Below are 14486 nucleotides of genomic sequence, written 5' to 3'. Positions count from 1 at the left end.
TCCCTTGAGTTTGACGCACACTTTTATTATGCTCCTCCTGACGTGTTTGCGATTTAATTGTATTATTTGCTCGTCCACGGCCGGCTTGTGGCCCCCTCGCGTGTGTTTTCGGTGGGCTCCTGTGTCCACCTCCGTACTGTCCGCCGAGTAGGTGTGCACGTGCAGGTTCCTGTGTGCCTGGATGTGTAACTACGTAAATGGGCCCTTATCTGTGGGGCAAATCTGGAGCATATTCACTCACCGTGCACGGGGTTACCTCCGCGCACACACACGCGTCCTCAACTAGACGGACAGCACGCAGGCGGACCAGGTAAAATGAGGCACAATGGAAAATCCATTATAAATCGCCCCCACGAGCGAGCTCCTTTTTAACGGCCACATGTGTCCTCCTACTTAATTATTTACACACACCTTCTTAATCACCCCCCAAAATGAATCCCCTTCTGGCTTTACACACACCTCTGTAACATGTATGCTCATTTGTGAAAGTCGGCACCACCGACATGAAACGGGGAAGCTCACCTTCCTCCGATTGCTAATCGTTGTAAGTGTGTTTGTCTTTGCTCCTTATTTGGGTCATTACCATTTTGCCTCCAGCCGTCTTCCGCGGAGGATTGACCATCGCCCCATTTGGAGACCACCATTTTGCAGTCACCTACTGCAACTCCCCATTTGCGTCTTTCCACTCCATCATGTTCATTCTTTCTTTTTTTTTTTTATGTGTCTTTTTAATCCCCCTCTCTCCCATTTGCCGATTTTCCAATCTGCCCATGTGTCCACTTGCACATGTCCATCCATTTGCAAAGTAACCCCCTCATTGGGAGCCTTTCCCTCTCCTCATTTTCCATCCCGCACCTTTCGGAAGGATGAAAGGGGGAGAGTGAAAGATAAAAATGTATTTTTGCAGAAGAGGAGATATGCCTCAGCATGTGGAAAACACGTACACTAACCATTTCAACGTCGAGCGCAAGGAGGTTAGTGGCCTTAGTCGGATTCGTCCCTCCCCCCACTGCGCCCACCACGTTAGCCGCGCTTTTGAGCAACACGCGGATAGCCAAAGAAACCTCGCAGGGCGAAGCCCACCCCATTTTAAAAGAACAAACCTTCGTGAAAACAACTTCTACCTAAATGCAAACAACACACGGGACAATAACTCGCCAAAGATGGGGCAAAAGAACGCAAAAGCAAACAACGAAGGAATCTATCACATGAATAACGATGCATATAATAACAGGTACAGTAATGTGACATACAACCATGCCGGTGAAATGAATCCCAGGAATTACAATTTCAACAATATTAAGATTGTAGAGGATGACGAAAACTACAGTTCCAGCATGAATCCCCCCAGCAATGTCAGCGGGGGGAAAATGGGAAGCCATCCTAACGGCGGCGTCCTAGACAATCGAAAGTTTCAACTCAAAAGCGACGATATGAATCCAGAGCACGGAAGGTCCCATCAAGACTACGCGATAGTGAATCGGGAAAATTGGGGAGTCGCGGTGGACCAGCATAAAGGCAACGGAGCTGGCCCCTATCACCATATGTTCAATAACGACATGGGCTTCCTGACCCAAAATAGGGTTAGCAACCCGGACGTGCACAGCCCAAATGCAAATACCAACCTGGGTACCCTTCATCCTCATCAGTACAGACATGAGAATAAAATGTCAGATGATAAGTATGAGCAGCTCAAGAACAAATGGGAATCACCCCCCAGTTATCCTTACGGCAACGCGGCCCCTCCGATTGCGCCTTCTATCGCTCCACCAGGAGGGGCCACTCAGAAGAACAAAGCCGACCTATACGGCGACGCTGGGAAGACAAACTCTCCACCTTATGGAACCCACTCTAACATGAACGCGCCGTATAGAAACTTTAACAACAATGCCGGGCAGTGGAAAGATATGACTGTTCGTCCCTTCGCCAACAGGGACAACCTGAACTATGATGAATATGAAGGCAGAGGTAACTACCATGAGAATCACATCGAGAGTCAACACAACGCACCTATGTTTGGGAAAAATAAACCACCAGACATCGATGACATTATTAGAAAGTACACGGCGAAGGAAAACCAGGAAGATAATTTCAAATTCAATTGGGGCCACGCAAAAAACCAAGTTACAGGGGGGGATCTCTTCAAAGGAGCCAACAAGCATATGAACGACGGCCATGTCGGGAGCTACCTCGCTGGTGATCAAAGAACTGGTAATCACACGAATTCCAGCCCCAATTACACTCCGCAGCATAATGTGATGTATGGATTCAATCACAACGGGGGCTACCTTCCCCGGGCCGCCAATACTACCAACGCTGGCAACACTTCTAACACCGCCAACGCTGCCAATAACGCCAATACTTCCAACCTTGCCAATGGAGGGAGTGCCCCCCTGCTGTTCCCCAACTTCTCCTCCCTACGGAATAAAGAAAAAGACGACGAAGAAAAAAAAAGAGAAAAAAAAATCAACCTATTGAAAAACATAATCGTAACGAACCCTAACCCTAAGTACAATTTTAGTTTCAGTGACGACCTGTACGAAAGTCTTCCCCCACATGAAAATCATTACCTAAACACGAGTTCCCTTGCCGACTTTAACCACTTGACGAATGGGAACCATACACATCAGGGGCAGAACGACATACTCGGGGAAGGCCCACAGAATAGGGGAAGTACGCACAACAATGCATACGAAGATTTTTACACACCGGAGAAGCTCAATGAGACGCCCGGCATAACGAACAGGCACCACTTCAAGAACGAGATCCTTCCGGTTGATGAAGATTGTTATGCAGAGAGATTCGGGGGGGACCTGTTTGGAGGGGATCGCTTTGGAGTGGACCGATTTGGAGTACACAAATATGGAGAACAAAAGTATGGAGTGGATAACTTCCCACCGGACAACCAGGCACACGACATGCGACGAAACGACGAGAACTGGCGTTACGAAAAGCACAGCGCGGATCGCGAGTTCGGCCAGAACCCCTTCCCGAGGGGGGAGTCAAATAGAGATCCCAACCACACATTAAGAGATAGAGATACAGGTGGGGATAAAAGCAGTATAAAGCTGTATGACGAAAACTCCAAGCAGAGGGCAGCCACCCCCCTCGGCGCTTTTACGAACAACACAAGGCTTCACACCATGACGGACTTACACCTCAACCAGGAGAAGAATAAGCCTCTTCCATTGACAGACCTGCTGGAGAACAGGAATTTTAACTACTTCGGGGAGAAAGCTTTTGGAAGACAAATGGGCCAGTTGGACTACTTCAAAAAGTCTCAAAATGGAACTCACCACGTGAGTGAGAATGTGTTTAGAACGTCCGAGGGTGGTGGAAGGAACGAGTCGGCCAGACATTACGGTGTCGCCGCTGCTCAGTATGGAGGAGCTACCCAGTATGGCGGCGCTACTCAATATGGAGGGGCTACCCCCCACAGGGGAGACGCCTTCTCAAACATTAACAACGTGAATATTTTCAAAACGCACGCGAAGAGCGGCGACAACTACGAGGAGGGATCTCTGCTCAGTAAGAACCAGATGAACGAGGCGTCCAAACAAACCAACAGGTACCTCCAGGAGGATGTTGCAAAACCGGGCAACAATCTGTTCGGCATGGAAAATATTTTCCAATCGGACAAGAGAAATGGCCTCCTTAACCAAGTCGATAAATCTCCCATTCTGAGGAATGAAGCTCCTTCTCATATGTACCCGTTTGACAGAGACAGGAATGCCCACTTCGATCTATCCACTCGTGAAAATAAAAACTTCCCTTATAGGGACGACAAAGACATCATTCGTCGCCCCTACTTTGACAAAACTGGGAGATCCCTCTTTGAGCCCTACGATGATTCGACGTTGAGGAATCGGCAGTATGGCCACTTGAATGGTCACTTTAATGCCCCTTTGAATGCCCCCTTGGGTAACAACCGGGACGCCCTGAGAGAGAGAAATAACTTTAGGCATCACATCGATCACCGCCGAGACGACGACCATGTTGGAGCCATTTGCATGAACGAGAACGATAATGATGGTTTATTCCCCAAGTTGAATTTTCACTTCTTGAGTGAAAAGAAAAATTCCACCATTCTTGGTGAGGCCACTACACCGACAGGGAAAAAAGTACCTACTCCTGATGAACCGACCAGGGAACAGATAAATCACAATTCACATTACAACCCCGAAAGGAGGCTAAGCAAATCTCCAAACTCTTTATTTAGCAATTACCATTCCAATGTGAAGACGAACCCGATGCATGACCATCCCACGAGTGCTACTTCGAACCAGCACTGGGTAGGAAGAGGATTGCATAACTTCGCGAAGCAACAAAACGACAGTTCCATCGCGACAAAGTACAACCACATGACAAGGATGAAGTCTTTCATAGACAATGAGCAGGACGGAGACAAGACAAATGCGAATATGCTCAAGTCGATTAATCCCCCCTCATGGAAACATGAAACTAGCCAAAATGTAATCGTACCAACCTCGAACGTAAATTTTCAGACAAATTTCAATCAGATAGACAACGATACAGAGAGGGGCAATTTAATGACTCTCTTTAACAACGATGCGAAGAGAAACATGCTCGATGGAAACAGAGATGGCGAAAGTGATGTGCTTAATGGAGGTGCCAACTGGGGGGGAAACCAGAATAATAACCTCGGAACCACCGGCGCGAAGGCCTTTCTGGGAATTCTCTCCGAGGAACAGAACAGGTATACCAATTTGCTGAACACCGTGGGCAGGTACACCCCGAAGGATTGCATGGTGAGCGGTGGCACCCTACGTGATGACACCGCCAGACATATAAACGCTCGGGAGGGGCACAACCCCCTATCCAACCACATAAACAAGAAGCCCTTCAATCCAAGCGGCGCTCACAACTTCAGCTTCGTGAAGCAGCCCCTCCACAAGCAACTCCCCCCGTTGCCTTTTAAACACTTGGGGAAGCAGGGAAACCTGGAGGCGATGGGCCAGACGAAGTTGAAGGCGCTCGAAGCTGCAGGAAGGCCGAAGCTAGGCGAGGGGGGAGGCGCCTTTGGCGGGGGCGCCAACAGTCACTTGGGAAGCAGCCACTTAGGAAGCAACCATTTAGGAGGAAACCACTTAGGAGGAAACCACTTGGGCAGCTTCAACCACGGCCATGTTTCCAACCCCCCGGACGCCACCCAAAGCGGTAATGGGAACCTCCTGAAGAACAACCTCCCCACGTTCAGGGAGAAGAACTCTTATCTGGGCGGCCTGGCCGAACTCACCCCCTTCGACAGATACAGCGACGGCAAGGACGTGCTGCACAGGAGAGGTGAGCTCTTCCACCACAAGAACGAACCGAAGGAGTTCACGCTGAAAAATGGGAATGCCAAGTTTAGTACCTACCTTAGTAGCTACCACGATCATTTCTCCTTTCCTAACGAGAAGAATGCCCCGGGGAGTCTGCTCCACAGAAAGGGAAGGGACAAGTATAGCCACGGGGAAGTTGTGGACGGTTATTTGGGCGGAGAACCACTCAGTGGAAAAGTGCCTCGGGGAAAAATGCCTGATGCAAAACCGCTCAGTGGAAATCCCTTCCTCAAGAAGGAGAAGGAAGGCGCCCCGAACGATAAGTGGCCCATCCGGGAAAATCTCAACCTGAGCTTGCTTCCAGCCGAGGGGGACAGGGGAATTGGGAACTTCGATTACGATAGGGAAAGACGCATATCTCTGAGCAATAACATCTCGATGCTCCTGGACAGAATAAGTAACAGCTCGGATAGGAAGACTGGCATGAATGACTTCCTAACCAAGCACAGAAGCAGCGAAAGCTCCAATCTCTGCGTCAACACAGTCAACTACAACGACAACCTCAATTTGGACACACAGCAGTTCGTAATTTCCGATCACCAAGTGTGTAACTTTGGCTTGTGGGCATTATATCGATGTAAGTTAAGACATGATAAGGTCTCGTTCCTTGTGAGCATCGTCGATTCGTTTTACCTGAACAGGGGGGATAGCAATGACACGGTAGCCAACAATATTTTGTTTCACAAGAGGCTGAGGCATATGAATATTTTATCCTATGAAGGGAAGACAGCTGATAAGAGCAAACTGTATTTACTCTTTGAGCACGTGCATGGGAATGTGTTGAAGTCTCAGAGTGCGCCCCTCGAGGAGAACATCATCGCGTCTTACGCATACCAGATTGTGGACCTTCTGGAGTATATGCACGCCAACTTTATCTTCTTTCACGGTAAGGGGGGTCTAGCGAGGCGGTCGCAACAGGGCTACGCCGCAACACCGCTACCCCACTACATAGCTAACCCACTACATCGCTATCCCCCCACACCGCAGGCCTCCTGTCCAACATAATCATCCTGCAGAAGAACACCAGGGAGGAGCTCCTGGAAATCCTCCACGAGCGGAACAAAAATGTGAACAAGTACTTCGACATCTACAAGCACGGCATCCTCAAGGTGTTCAACTTCGACTTTGCGAACATGGACGCAAGTAAGGAGGGCTGACACGCGACAATCACTCCACCTTTGCACTGCCACGTCATAATCGCTCCACCTCTGCACTGTCCCCACACTCACTCCACCCACGCAATTCCATCTCATAATAACTCCTCCCCTTCACCACCGCAGCCGAGAAGGACTATCAGTTTGACTTCCTCTGCCTGGCGGTGCTCATATATGAGATGTGCACCAAATACAACACCTACTATTCTAGCAAATTCGTAAGTGCGAAAATTCTTCCTGGTGTTCATCTCATCTGTTGATGTGTAGCGTCGAACTACCCATGCCAGTCCAACATAACGGCACCTCCAAGGGAGCGTCAACCTTCTTCCGCTTCCCCTTCGCGCGAGCAGTCAGACGCTGACCCCCTTTTTGCCATCCATTCCTCCCCACAGGAAGACATAACCGAACGGATATATAACACCGACTTCTTCTTCCCCCACTTTGTCTCCTTCGAGCTGAAGAACTTCTGTTACGAAGTAGGGCTCTCACAAGGGCCACCCCATGGGAGGGTGCAATCCGATAGGGGGGACCAAAATCCCACGAGATTGTACCCTTTTCCGGGCGTACTCTTTTGTTTTCCCTACCGCAAAACGTTCCCGTGCCGCTACACCGCCGACAATTTATTCCTTCCCCTCCCCCCCCGCTCAGCTCTGCTCGAAAAGAAGACACTGCTTTAGTGACCTCAAGAATCACCCGTGGTTTCAAAAAAATTTGAATTTTTAAATCAAGTAAAAAAAAAGAAAAAAAAAAAAACTTGGGACACAACGACTTTGTTTGTTCCAATGAGAACAACCACGTGTGTGTCCCTGTGCGACGTTGTGCAGACCTATGCACACTATTTGTTTGGCCTTTTCTATTTTTTTATTTTTTTTCGTCTCAAAAAAACTTTGTTTTAAAGCGTAACTTTCTCAATCACCCTTAAAATGGGAATGCAAAATTGGCATAATACGTGAGGGGTGTCCAATTGATGGAGTGTGCCTACCAAAAAGGCGCAGCGAGGTGAGACGAAACAGGTGAGGCATGTTGTTTTGGATAGCAGGCGGAGATGTTCTTTTTCGGTTCGCAGGAAGTTTTGTCTCTGTGTGTGTGTCCTTTTGGTCCCCTTATCCCCCATGTGCCTGCCCCTTTCCCCTTTTTACTTCACCTCGTGAGCCTTCTGCAATCGCTCATACTTTTGCTTCACCTCTTCGAGCTGCGGTGTACGAAGGAGAAGGTTGAGTGGTGATTGCGCTTCTAGTGGAAGCTTGCCCGTTCAGAAGTAATCTCCCAAAGTGAATAGCTTCGTGGAGGAAATACACTACGTTTCCCCGATTTCTTTGTTCGTCGAATGCAAAACCTACCTTCTCCTTCAATCTGTCCAAATGTATCTTCTTCTCGTGAAACTCCTCGAATACATTTTTGGTAATGACGCTCGTTTCCACTTCGCTGTACTTTTTAATAGACTCGTCTTTTTTCTTCTTCAGTTCATTAACAAGCTTCTTTTTGCTACATATGGCACTCTGCGATTCGTCCAGCGCCCCCTGCTTCTCTTCGAGCATCTTCTCCAAGTACAGATTCTTTTCGTCGTAGTGCAGCTTCTTCTACGGTTAGGAAGCAAAGGACCGGTGGCGGAAAAAACTGGTAAAAAATTCGACGTGGTAGGGTTAAATTAACAGAGGTATATTCACACTTCTACGTCTACTCAGATGTATTGAGAACCTCCCCCGCGCTTACCTCCGTCGACCGTTTTATCTTCTGATTCAGGTTTTCTATTTTTTTCTCCAGACAGCTTCCCTTACTCCTCAAGTTCTTGTACCTTAGCTGTAGCTGCTCGAAGTTCGCGTGAATTAAATTTTCGTCCTTCAATTTAAATGAGTTAAAAAGCGACACTTGTGCACGGAGCACGCTGTTATGCTCGTACAACTTCCTCAGGGCTAACACGTGCTTCCGGAATGCCTCCTCCTTTCCACTGATTTTGAGCTGATTCATGTCTTCCCTGATGAGGTAGCTTGGGGAGGGGACAGCGGTTGGTTTTACAGCGGTATATGTGGGTCTCCCTCTGCCTGTGTGCATGCGCCGTTGGCACGGCTGTAGTATAGCTCCTATCTGTGGAGTGCCCAAATCGCCTATCTCATCTGTCCCATCAGCAGCACACTCGGGGAAGAATTCACCAAATGATTAACCCAGTTGGGCCATGTCACGTACCACAAGTTGCTCTGCTTCACGATGGCCTCCTTAATGCAGCGGAAGAACTCCTCCAACAGTCCGTCCGTCTCCTTTCGCATGTACGAGTCTACCATTTTTAGTCGATCCATATAGTCAATCAGGGAGAGCAAAACGCCGTTGTATTTGTGCACATCCTCCGTTGAATTACTTTCAAAGATAAAGTTGTCCTGGATGAAACTCAGCAGTCGCTGTTGTATCTGTCCGTTTTTTTCTTTTATCTGTTCATTTTCTCGAGTCAGTTTTTCATTGATCGATTTCTCGGATTGGATCACCTCGTCGATGTTCTCTTCCGTGAGGTTTTTCGAGCACAGCCTGTGCATCATTCGGGGGGGTGCGCTCTCACAAATTGGTGGCAATTTTGATTCACCTTGACTGTCTTAAGCCGGTTCACCCCGACTGTTCCCACTCAGCTACATTCACGCGCGATGTAAAGGAACGATTGACCCAAGGGGGGACAGGCACAAAAACCAAAAAAAATTAGCGGAAATGCATAAGAGAATTACAAATAAGTTTCAAACGGATCGCGGTATGAAAAAAAAAAAAAAAAAAAATTCTCACAAAATGGCAAATCAGACGGAAGAAATGGGCACTCTTTGTATTTTCCATCAAGCAGGGGATTTTTTTTTTTTTTCTTCTTGTTTTATCCTCCCAACAATTAGAAGCACATCAGAGACCCCTTTAGGTTTTCTACTCCCCTAATGGGACGGCTGCATCTGCCATATGACATTTCGTCAGTGTAGAATCCTTTCTCCGTCCTTCCCCCCATCCGTGTCTTGTTGCGCGCCGTGAAGGAAAACATGTCAAAAAGGAAAAAAAAAAAAAGGAAAAGAAAAAAAGAGCAAGCGAATAAAAAGGTAGACCCTGGAGGGGAAGAGACGGTTAGGCACATCTTCACGTTATAAGGCTGTCCATGAATCCCTCAGTGGCTACTCCCCGGTGGGGAAAATATCCTGAGTCTGGTGAAACCCCTGAGTATCGCGAATCTCCTGAAGGGTGCGCGCGATACGTTCTGCCCAGCGCTACTTTAGCAAAACGTCCTTCGCTTCGTTGACTTTTGCCGCAATATAGGTGGAGCCTGGAGGTTGAAAAGGCAACCAGGGGGGGGGAAAAATAAAAAAAAAAATAAAAAAAAAAAAAATAAAAAAAAAACATCCATGTGAGTGTAACTATGTGTATACGTACATGTCTACGTAGTTGGAACGACGCACGAATCGAAAAGGAACATTTGGCGATGCACAAATGGAGCAGCTTTTCCAGACGTTGTGTTACCAGATAGCCAAACCACCAATAGACACGTGGTCAAAAACTAAGCGGCGCCTGGGCACAAGCCCTATGCCGCGCAGCTTTACGCCTCATCGCCCTTACCCCCGTTGTCCGGGTGATTCTTCAGCATCAGCTGTTTGTGAACTTCCCTAATTCGGTCCCGATTGGTAGTCGGGTTGATATTCAGTATCTTGTACGCCTCTGACTTGGACATGTTTCTCTCAAACCCCCTCATGTCATTTTTTAAAAAAAGGTTCCCTAAGCTTCTGTTAAATCCAGAGGGGGCAAAGAAATTTTTACTGCTGGGATTGATCTTCTGATTTTTCAGGTAGTTCATTCCCTTCTTGGCGAACAGGATGCCTCCCCCGAAGAGGAGGATGACAACGGGCCACATGTTCAACGCAGGAGGGGGAGACGCGGGGGAACACGTTGTCCGTCCGTCTGGATAGGGCTACCTAGTTAGGACTTCCCAGTTAGGACTTCCTACTTAGGAGTGTATGGCTTGTCCGACTATTTAAGTTTCTCCAGTTTGTCCCGCTACTTCCTTTTCTTCCACTTTGATGACGCTTTCGCTGGTGACTCCCTCTTTGTACTATTTTGGCGTGGCTACTCCTCCTTCCACTGCGCCGTCCGATCCTCGCCCCCCTCTGCCTATTCTTCACCGCCCTCTTGTGTGCCTTCGTTTCGCATGCGCCAAAGTGGGGCAGCTATCCTACGTCGCATCGGTGTCCCCACTTGCCTAGCCCTACCCAATGACGTCCGTGTGAGCAAAGGGACGTCCTGTCTCTGGCACGATTATTTCTTCAGTGCGGCCAGCGAGGTATGCTACTCTATATATATACATATATATATAGTTATGTATGCATACTCACATAACAACATCGAAGCCGCTGGCTAGCAGAATCGCATTTAGCGCGCACAATCACGGCGCGGAAGGGGCCTCTCCTCCCACCACCCGGCAAGAGTACCAGTGAGCGTGCGAAAACGCGGGAGCGAGCACTCCTCTTTCTGTGCATCTCCGTTTTTTCCCTTAAAGCCTTGGCCTTTTTACCCCCCTGGTTGGCCAAGGTACGCATAAAAATCCCCTTCTGCAGCGATACTGTTATTCCTGGGATTGTTTTAAAAAAAAAAATAGCTCTGATCAACCTCCTTTCGAGACTGCTATTTTGGGGGCCGCTTTTTGAGGGTTGTTTTTCTCCATTTGGAGGGCAAAATTAAAAAAAAAAAAAAAAAAAAAAAAAAATTAATTCGCCACGTTGGCTTGGTGCCATGGATGCAGATTTGTTTCACAGGATACCTTCACTCGTCCGTGGCCCCCGCTGCACTTCCCCTCAACAGCAATAAATGAAGCGGCGAAGTGAAGCCATAAAAATATACAAAACAGTGAACGGTTATACAAAATAAGCACATCAAGGGGGGAGGGAGATCTTCATACCAAGGGGTTATTACATGACTGGGGAGCAGGCTCCAACTTGGAGTCAGCATTTTCTCGCCCCACCGTCAGGTCACTTGCACGTACAGTTCCTCCTCGCCGATGAGACAAAGACAGCAACCTCCATGTTTCCAGAACCAGCCCCTTTTCCTCCAAACATATGGGTACAGGAACAGTGAATGACGCAATTCACGTCTCCTCGGAAGAGATAACCCCAACTTGAGCCCCAAAAGTGGCACCCACCCCACCCCTGCTTTAATTATCACCAGCGTGAAACACGCATATATGTGTATGCCTGCGCGTGTATAGTTTTGCACTCCGGTATCATAACGTGCTGTGTAGCAGCCGCGTAGAAGCCGCTTAACAACCGCTTAACAACCGCTTACCGGCGCTCCCCCTCGATAAACGAAGGCGGACAAATAGAGCAACTTCAACCAACGCGTGGGGAAGTAATCTCGCACAAAAGGGACGTACACCGCATGTTCTGTGCTCACATTCTGTAAATCGAAAAGAGCGCAGAGATGACTCAGCTTGTCTGATCCGATAAACTGATCGTAGCTATGTGTGCCCTGCGGGGGGAAGGGGGAAAAAGAACAACAACAACAACAAGTGAAGGCAAGGAAGCAGGCATACAAGTCGCCAAACAGGCACATTAAAAGGGAACAGCTCAGAAGAGGTGCATAGGCCCAACGAGAGGAGAAGCAGAATGACACAAAGAGGTGTCCCCTCGTGCCACCGCTAAGCACTTACCTTTTTCACCATCCCCGTGAGATACTCAGCTAGTATAATAGAATACAAATAGGAAAGTAAATTCCTGTCAATCGTCGTAAAGACCACCACAGCCTCGGGGAAACATAACTGACTTATGCACCTTACGTACTCCTCCTTTTTCTCATTGGGCACATGCTCAATGACTTCGGACGACACCACGATGTGATATTTTTTTCCCTCCCTGTCACTCCAGTTTGTGAAGTCACTTATGTCACAGTTATAGTAACTCTGATTTATGTGCACATTTAAGCTCTTCCATGGGTTGTTCTCTGTTTTCTTATTCCCCCAGTTGGGTTCTTTTTCCTGATGGGATGCTCTCGGGTTCATGTCTCTTGTCGTGTTGCAGATGTGTGGAGGGACACCCTCGTGGGAATTACTCATCCTTATGTACTCTGCCCCCTCGGGGGAATGACTCATCCCTGTGTGCTCTGCCTCCTCCACTCGCTGTCTCCTGCGCGCCACGTCTATGAGCTTACTGGACACGTCAATCCCGTCCATGTTTATATGCACCGTCCTCCCGGACACATAAGTGGACCCTGCACCTCGTCCTATTATGTCACTCTTTAGAAGAAAATAGGAAAAGTTCCTCCGCATATACTCGCATAGTATTCCTCCACCGCAACCCACATCCAGAATATTTATCGTGATGTCTTTTTCTTTTTCTCTCCCATGTTGTCCCTCTTTTCTCATTTTCTCGAAAAAAAGGAACTCATAATTTTTCGTGATGAAGTTAAACCTGTGCTTGTTATAGTCGTGAAGGCTGTAAGTGTTTCCTCCTGCGATTTTTTGAAGTACGTCACACCATGTTCGCTTGTCCTTCCCGTGATCATTCCACCACTCGGTGTGCATCTGGTCGAAGAAGGCGCGTTCTCTCTCATCGAAGGTTTTATTCCGGTGCTGTTTCCGCAGAAATGGCTTGCTCACATGTCCTGCTTTACCCCCCCTGGGTTTAAGCCCCGCCAGGAAGTGCTGCATGCGCGGGGGGGTGGAGCGGCACACGTGGGTGAACAGCTGTGCAGTTGCACCGTTACGCTTCTAGGCAGCTATGCGGATATGCCGCAATGGCGATATGCGGATGAGCCCCACGTCCACCACTCAGCTGCACCCTCGCCGTCCTGTTTGCTCCGCTGGTTTCTTTTGCGTTTCCTGCTCTGTGTGAGACAATACATAAGGTTCCAAAACTGACCAAATTGACGACTCACGGAAGCTATTTTTCGACCCGCGGCCAAGTACATACCGATCTGTTGCACGAGGTAGTAGCGTTGCACAAAAAAAAGAAAAAGAACGAGGAGGAGGAATCTCCTACGGTGTCGTGAAGTGTTATAAGGTTACCCAAATGGGGGACGCTCTCACGAAGGCCATTTCCACCCCACCCGCTCTCCAAACGAGCGCACTGTATTAAACCGCTTCAGAGGTGCGCTCCCCGTTTGCACTTGCCCTATTGAAGGCATACCACCTCTATCAGTGAGGAGGACGTGCCTCTTCCACTAAGCTGCTTACATCCAAAATGGTGTTGCACATATGTAGTGATCATACCCTCGCGTCGTTCGAGTTCGCCTGGCGGGATTAGCAAAAACGGGGGGGACACACGACTACGGGTAGATCTGGAACAAATTAAGTGCCCTCCACGCATAAGCCATGCTGCACAACGAGGTCCACAGAAGGAATGACTTCAAGCATAGACAGAAACAAATCACAAAGCGAGAAAAAAAAAAACACAAAGCACACCAAAGAAATCACGCACTGCCGCTTATCACAGGAGCCGCTAACTTTCAGTTCCAATAAAACGGCTGACATTATAATTTTGTTGACCCCTCATTGGTTCTACTTAAAAGGTATGGGGTGCACCTTTCCGCCGTGTCCCCAACTTCTTATTTGCCAATTCGCGCAAGTCTCCTTTGCGAAAATTCTTTACCAATTGCACCGCGGCGCTGTTGTTGGTGCGTTTATAGCCGCTGGGCGCGCCTGTGCGTGGGGAGAAAAAATGGGGCAGCCTCCAACGGTCAGGGGCTTGGTAAACCGCTTTTACGAACAGCCTTGAGGATCGCCTTATGAATGGCCTTTCGAACCGCCTTGGCGAATGCCTCCTATATAGAGTCTTGTTCCTATCTTTGGCGAGATAAAAAAAATTCTCCGCAGAGGTGAAGGACTGTGCGCGCTGCAAGTTGGCAAGTGCCCAGGAAAAAAGAAAAAAAAAAAAAGAAAAAAAAAGAGGACAAGAAGGTGAAGCAGCTAAAGAAGTTGAAGTAGTTGAAGTAGTTGAAGTAGTTGAAGTAGCTGAAGTAGCTGAAGTAGCTGAAGTAGCTGAAGTAGCTGAAG

The 14486-nt window shown here is 48.3% G+C and overlaps 4 protein-coding genes across 4 annotated transcripts; 1 reads left to right on the top strand and 3 right to left on the bottom strand.

Annotated features, from left to right (window-relative positions):
* Positions 1-893: 893 nt before the first annotated feature.
* On the top strand, positions 894-7219 carry C922_04407 (serine/threonine protein kinase; the record flags this gene model as incomplete). Its single annotated transcript, XM_008819990.1, has 5 exons — positions 894-6228; positions 6330-6485; positions 6623-6714; positions 6889-6972; positions 7145-7219. 5 exons carry the CDS (start codon positions 894-896, stop codon positions 7217-7219), a joined length of 5742 nt encoding a protein of 1913 aa, XP_008818212.1.
* Positions 7220-7631: 412 nt separating this feature from the next.
* C922_04406 (hypothetical protein) lies at positions 7632-9024 on the bottom strand (the record flags this gene model as incomplete). The annotated part of the gene is made up of 4 exons (XM_008819989.1): positions 7632-7688; positions 7837-8076; positions 8210-8483; positions 8681-9024. The coding sequence occupies 4 exons, from the start codon at positions 9022-9024 to the stop codon at positions 7632-7634; spliced, it is 915 nt and encodes a 304-aa protein (XP_008818211.1).
* Positions 9025-10046: 1022 nt separating this feature from the next.
* C922_04405 (DnaJ like subfamily C member 19) lies at positions 10047-10358 on the bottom strand (the record flags this gene model as incomplete). Its single annotated transcript, XM_008819988.1, has 1 exon — positions 10047-10358. The coding sequence occupies one exon, from the start codon at positions 10356-10358 to the stop codon at positions 10047-10049; it is 312 nt and encodes a 103-aa protein (XP_008818210.1).
* Positions 10359-11767: 1409 nt separating this feature from the next.
* On the bottom strand, positions 11768-13142 carry C922_04404 (hypothetical protein; the record flags this gene model as incomplete). The annotated part of the gene is made up of 2 exons (XM_008819987.1): positions 11768-11965; positions 12147-13142. 2 exons carry the CDS (start codon positions 13140-13142, stop codon positions 11768-11770), a joined length of 1194 nt encoding a protein of 397 aa, XP_008818209.1.
* Positions 13143-14486: the final 1344 nt, after the last annotated feature.

The sequence above is a fragment of the Plasmodium inui genome (assembly GCF_000524495.1).
Source record: "Plasmodium inui San Antonio 1 unplaced genomic scaffold supercont1.22, whole genome shotgun sequence".
Classification (NCBI taxonomy): Eukaryota; Apicomplexa; class Aconoidasida; order Haemosporida; family Plasmodiidae; genus Plasmodium; species Plasmodium inui.
This window is presented reverse-complemented; position numbering and strand designations above follow the sequence as displayed.